The sequence below is a fragment of the Belonocnema kinseyi genome, chromosome 4 (genome assembly GCF_010883055.1).
Source record: "Belonocnema kinseyi isolate 2016_QV_RU_SX_M_011 chromosome 4, B_treatae_v1, whole genome shotgun sequence".
Classification (NCBI taxonomy): domain Eukaryota; kingdom Metazoa; phylum Arthropoda; class Insecta; order Hymenoptera; family Cynipidae; genus Belonocnema; species Belonocnema kinseyi.
Window position 1 is genome coordinate 69,283,020 of NC_046660.1, and position 6,759 is coordinate 69,289,778.

General features: G+C 29.5%; 1 protein-coding gene across 6 annotated transcripts in view; it reads right to left on the reverse strand.

Annotated features, from left to right (window-relative positions):
• Positions 1 to 6,759, reverse strand: part of LOC117171182 (calcium-activated potassium channel slowpoke) — a 294,278-nt gene that overhangs the window by 193,554 nt on the left and 93,965 nt on the right. For all 6 annotated transcript variants that reach the window (XM_033358248.1, XM_033358252.1, XM_033358250.1 and 3 more), the window contains exons 2-3: positions 1,921 to 1,982; positions 1,707 to 1,803 (exon numbers count right to left, since the gene is read on the reverse strand). In XM_033358248.1, the coding sequence (XP_033214139.1) occupies positions 1,707 to 1,803; positions 1,921 to 1,982 (159 nt within the window). The remainder of the gene's footprint in view (positions 1 to 1,706; positions 1,804 to 1,920; positions 1,983 to 6,759) is intronic.

Below are 6,759 nucleotides of genomic sequence, written 5' to 3' on the forward strand. Positions count from 1 at the left end.
CCCCGAATCATCTTGCAGATAAAAGGAGTCTAAAATCGCACTGTCACATCCACGTGGTAGACTCTGGAAACTATAACTTGATAGGATGTAGGCTGACGACAGACGTTAATTACTAATCCGTTAGTACTTTATTTACTGAAACACTTTATACGTGAGAAGTTGGTTAAATCATGTATTTGTTTTAAAAAATTGCAAGAGCAATAACCAATTATTGTCGGATAATAAATTATAATAGTGAGGAATCATTTATCTTCAGAAAAATACTGTTCATTTTTAAGAAAGTGCTTTTTACTTAGTATTTTTTCATAATAACGTTAAAAATTTTTAACTTCTTTAAACTTACTGGTTAACATTACTGGATAGTTTTTTCCGATGACTTCATGCAATTTTGGATCAATGTGAGTAATACAAAAAAATGGCATACTTGAAAACTGTTCCGCGGTATGCTGCCGCATAACGCCCGAGTGCGAGCGCGAGGACTCCCTCTACAACCGACTCTATAACTCAATGAATTTCAATTTGTCCACTTTCTTATTAGACATTTTTCACAGTAAAAAAGTCAAGCTTTCTTTTGAGACTATTTAAAAAAAAATCGTAGATGCCTAAATTGCGAAAAAAGTTAAATAAACAATTAATTTATTGAAAAAATTGTTTAAACAACTTTTTTTGCTATAAATAATAAAATAGGATAAAAGCGTGTAAAAAGAACTTTCCAAAACCCTCATAAAAATTTTAAATCGCGTAATTAGAAAGGAAGTTACAGGCGTTTGAAACTACCCCTGCAGACATTGGGGTTGAAAATTCAACCCCCCCTCACTTGGGGAGGGTTGGTAATCCTGGTCTATAAGTTTATGGATTAACTACTGTTGGGTAGGCGAACATATTCCCAGAATTTAGAGATAATCGAAAAACATGACTTTTTGAGTTGGGGCAGTTGAGGAATAATGCCCCATATACACCATTTAGAAAATACATTGCGTAGGGAAAATATAAAATGCGGTCTCATAAACCGCACTATGCTGCTGATATGTTAGTTGCTCTCGCCACTGATGTAAAAGATAAATAATAATTAAAGATAATAAAATTTATTAATTCCTTCCTTATTCCAATCTCCATTCATATACTTTTATAAACTAAATAACAAAAACTTCTTTACTTATTCAATTAGATATAAATATATAAAGTGGTCTGTGAAGCCTCAGATCCATGTGCTTGCAAAAATGAAATCACGTCTACACATAAAAGTTAATTCTGTTTAAAAAATATTATTTGTAGAAGAAATATAATCAGTTTATTTTGAGTTATATATATTTTTGTACAAGCAAGTGCTACTCCTGGATTTAGATCCTTTTTCCTGACAGGTGGAATATCAAACTTGAATGTCCCATAAATTGTCTTCGCACTTCAGAAATTGTCTGAAATTGATTCCTTAAAATATACCGGTATATTGCCATACCATAGAATAGTAAATTTAATCTGCTATTCAAGGGTTGTTATTCCGGTGCAACATCAGCACGCACACCAGTGACAATGTAAATCCACTTTTGCATTATTAGTGGCTCAAGGTGTGAGCACCGTACAATAATTCTCGCACTATCGACACTCAACGCATAAACTGGATTCGCTGAACGCTATACATACACGATTCAATTTACATAGTTCTTCCCACTTTTACTGAAAAATGTAAGGTGAAGCATGGTACTTACGCGTATAAAAAAGTAGACCATAAAAAATATATTGAAAGCTAAGTCTATCTGCTGAGTAATGTTGTTGCTCCACTGCTGGCAACGCTCCACCTCCTCGCTGAAACACATCAATAAAAATGAGTGTCAGGAATTTTTAAACATGAGAAAAATTTAAGGAATCATATCATTATAGTAAAAAAATCTTATAGGAATTCATTAAAAATTCTGTAGTCACCTGGAGGCATCGATGAAATATATTATAAGCGAAGCTATGCTCAAAATGAAAACTAGCACCACCTGAAATATAAAGAGAAATTCGGTTAGAAGTCTGTAAGATTGATTAGAGGAAACAAATGAGATATAATCACCAATGGACATTTTATTTTCGTTCATCATTAGTACATATGACAAATATTATAACTGGAGAGAAATCAATGATATAAATTATGAAAGACGTTATATCAGTTTCTCCTTTCCTTCAGGCAGTTGTCGTGCAGAAAGTGAGACATCTGAAAAAAAAGTTTTTCTATGATTTTAGGAATTAAAATATTATAACTGATGTCATTCTAAATAACAACCATTATATTTTATACCGAATATTAAAATTCACACGAAAAATTATAATTTTAACCATGTTTTTTGCAGCTGAGTTTTTTCTGTCGTTGCCTCTTACCAATTTTTGAAAAATGATTTCATTTTAATAAATAACGGCTTTTTTTCGGGGAAACATCTACAAATCTACTGTTTTCAATTTTGAAAATAACTAAATAATCCGGAAAAATAAGCTGCCATTCATTAAGATGCAATCTTTTTTCAACAATTGGTAAGAAAAGATGGTCAGAAAAAATCAATTATATATCTGTCTTTTGGCACCACAACTACCTTCAGGGGATCCGCAACAGAAATATCAACCTAGGAATTTCTGTATGCACGCATTTTTTTATTGTTGCTTTAACAAAATGTTGAGGTTTACAAGCCCAAGTTCAAGAAAAATTTTCATTTTAATAAAAATATATTGCAAGAAAAACATCAAATATCGATGTATTCGGAAATTAAAATAAAAGTAACACCATACTTTTTTAAATAATGGAAAAACTATACCAGAAAGGAAATAACTGAAATAGAAATTTTATTTATTTAGGAATATAGGGGTATTATGATTAATTTTCGAATATTTTTCGTGCAATCAAAAACAGTTGACTTTTAAACTCAAAAGATTATTTTTTAATCAAATAGCTGAATTTAAAAAATATTAATTTTAACCAGTTTTATTTACAACCAAATAGTTGAATTTTCAAGCAAAAACAACAAATATTTTGTAAGTCAGTTCAATTATTAACCTAAAAAGATGAATTTTGAATGAATAAATCGTTTTAACAGAGAAAGGCGAAGTTTAAACAAAATAGTTCAATTTGATGCCAAAAAGACAATTTTTTTAGAAAATAGTTACATTTTCACCAAAATAGTCATTTTTTATCCAAGCAAACTACATTTTTAATCCGAAAACATTAACTTTATATACAAAATGATGAATTGCCTACCTAGAAAGGCAAGTTTTTAACAAAAAAGTTCCAATTTTCGACCAAGAAAGATGTATTTTCAATTCAAAAAGACAAATTTTACATCTGAAAAGGCAAATATTCAATAAAAGAGTTAACGCTTTGATCAAAGAAGATAAATTTCTAAAGAAAATATTTCAACTTTTAGAGAAAAAGATGATTTTTTCAGAAAACGATTCAATTTTCACAAAAAATGTTATTTTTCAACCAAAAAACACGAACTTTAATCTAAAAAGATGATTTTTGCTTAAAAAAGGCAAGTTTTTAACAAAACAGTGAAATTTTCGACCAAAAATATGACTTATTATTTCAATCTTCACCAAAATGTTAATTTTTAACCAAGAAAGTCGAACTGATAACCTTGAAGGATTAATTTTATATCCGAAAAGGCAAATGTTCAACAAAAAGTTAAATTTTTAACAAAAACAAGACTTAACAGAATAGTTGAATTTTATGCCAAAAAGACGGTTTTTTTTTAATATTTAAATTTTCATTAAAAAAGTTGATTTTCAACCAAGAAAGAGGAATTTTTCACCAAAAATTGTTGGATTTTATCTCTGGGTTCCATTATCTTAATTTACATTTAAGAAGAAAATAGAAAAAAGAGTAGTTTCTTGAAAACGGGGGAAAAAAGAAAAAAATTTTGAAGACGGGCGAAGGAGTAATTGGGGAATAGGAAAAAGACTGAGAGCTCGTAAATAAATTCGAAATTAATCGGTTTTAAACCGAGTAGTGCTAGTTGAAATAAAATTTGGCCATGCTGATGCCACTGTTGAGGACAGACAACGCGCCTATGAGGAGGCTGAGGTCAAGCCAGGTCACGAAGACGAGGATCTTCAATTTCAATTTCCAATTTCACGGAGGAAGCAAAAAAAGCAACAAAAAAAAGGAGAAAGGGCAGAGAAGAATAAGGTTTTACGACGGCAGAACCTAGACGAGTGACGTCCATCGGTGGCATTATCTGGGTAAGGTTCTAGGGGGTAAGGATGAATATTTCAACCAACGCCCACGACAAAGGCTTTCACAATTCGCTTGCGGGTATCTTATCACAAAATTTTCATCCAATGCTAGGAAAAAGTGAGAATTATCCTGCATTTTGAAGAAAAAGTAGCTTATGATAAAAGGACTGATAGATTGGGTCTAAAAATGATAGTAGAGTAAATTAAAATTAAAATTTTTGTAATTTCTTAAATCGCTTATCGTTTATTAATAAATAAATTCCTAGGGGATACCTTCACTGTTAATTGTTACTTTAATATTATGAAACTTCAAATTAAAGAGAAGTACCTTTGTCCCATTTCGCTCCGACCCGAGTAAAAATGCCTGGACTCGAGTTCGACTTGAATTGCCCCAGTCAAAAAGTTCGACTGGGAAATTTCTCAGTTATGAGACGGAGCCAGACTTCAATTTATGTCTTGGAGACAAGTTGCTATGTCTTGAAGACATAAATTTATCTCTTGAGTTGAAGTTTTATGACTCCAACACCAGCGGTTTATAACTTCGAGTGTCTACATGTCCTAACAAAAAGGGTCGTTCAGACTGTTATAAAAGCTCATTTTTGTTAATGATTAAACAATCTTGTATATTTTTATAAAATATATGTATATTCAAGCAACATATTTACGGATTTTCATTTGCATTATACTTGTTTGACGATGATACCGAAAATGTTTTTTACGTATTTTTAACGGTTTAGGAGATGCTTTTAGAAAGTTACAATATTTATTTCTTTAAAGAAAATTTTTAAGTTCTCGTTCAGACCCACAGATTCTGATTTCTTTTTTAATAACTAATCTAATAATAACAAATTTTTCATTTATCAATTTTAATTTCATTTATGAGCCAAACAAGGTTTGACCATCTCAGCCAAGACAAGGCTCATCTGGTGAAAAAGTAAACATCGTCTTAGTAAAGACAGGGCTCGCCTTGAAACAAGTAAACGCCGTTTTACCTGTCGTGATCATAAACGTGTAAGAAGATATTAAAATCATAAAAATATGATTTCTACTTTAACTGACCCTGCCGAGCAAAAGTTTTAGACCAATTCTTTTTTTGTGTCTGAACGAATTCTTTTAATTCAAATTATACCAGATTGATTCTGTATAAAATGAGCCAAGGGTGAAGCCAATTTGTCTAGCTTTTTAGGTAGACATTGTAACAATAGTGTAAATTTCAATGTTATTTATATTTTCAATAACTTCCAAAATAGTCAACATTTTTTAATGTTCTTGGGCTCATTTTAAAGCTTTTTTCACCATATCACAACACATTATAAGTATAAATCGTAAAAAGATTCCTTTTAAATTCAAAGAACTTGAAGTTGTAACAAAAAAGTTAGAAAAATCTGAAAACATCTTATCTGTAGGCAAATTAGAATAGAAGTTAAATGAATATATATATTTAGGAAAGTATACGGAAAATTCATAATTATATGTTTCATATATTTTACAAAAATATTTTTGTTGCCAAAAATAATTTTGAAATTTTTACAACTTTTTTGTTAAAACTTCATGTTCTTGCAATTCGAATTACTAAAAATTTAATTATTCCAGTAAAAATTTTTTACTATTTTGCTGAAAATCTGCATTATTCGTTGTAGTTTTTCCTTGTACTTTTTGAAAAATTTACTTTTTTGTAGAAAATTAATCTTTATGGTTGAACATCCATCTTTTTAGTATGAAATTCAACTATTCCAGTTAAAGATTCATCATTTTAGTTGAAAATTCATCAGTTTCATTAAAAATTAATTCCTTCAACTGGAAATTTAAATGTCCATTTTTGTTTGAAAATTCATCTTTTCTTGTATCAAATTCAAAAATTTGAATGAAAATTTGTCTCTTTTAATTAAAAATTAAACTATTTAATTAAAAATCCACATATTTTAAAGAAACTTTTTTTTGTAGAAAATTATTTTTTTTTTACAATTTCATCTTCTTGTCTAAAAATTCTTCTATTCGGTTTAAAATTTAAGTATTCTAGTTAAATATTTATCATGTTAGTTGAACATAAGTTTTTAAGGTTGGAAAATTAGTTAAAAGTTCAATTCTTTTGTTAATTTTTTTTGTTATCGTAGATTTATAATTTTAATTAAGATTTCATTTCTTTCGTTGAAATATGAACTTTTTATTCAAAACTTCTTTTTTCTTTGCATAAAAAAGAATTTTTTGCCGAAAGTCTTACTATTTTGTTGAAAATAAGTTTTGAGACAAAGCCAGACTTGACTCTATATCTTTGAGACAAGTTTCTATGTATTGAAGACATAAATTTATCTCGTGAGTTGAAATTGTATGACTCCAAAACGAGCGGTTCATTTTTCAAGCGTAACCTGTCCTAACAAAAAGGGTCATTCTGACTGCCATAAAAGCTAATCTTTGTTAATGATTAAACAATCTTGTATATTTTTATACAATATATTTATATACGAGGGTGGATTGATAAGTTTCCGGCCTGACCAAGAAAAACAACGTTTTTAAGAATTTTTTTTTTATTTCTCAACATAATCTCCTCCAAGGCTG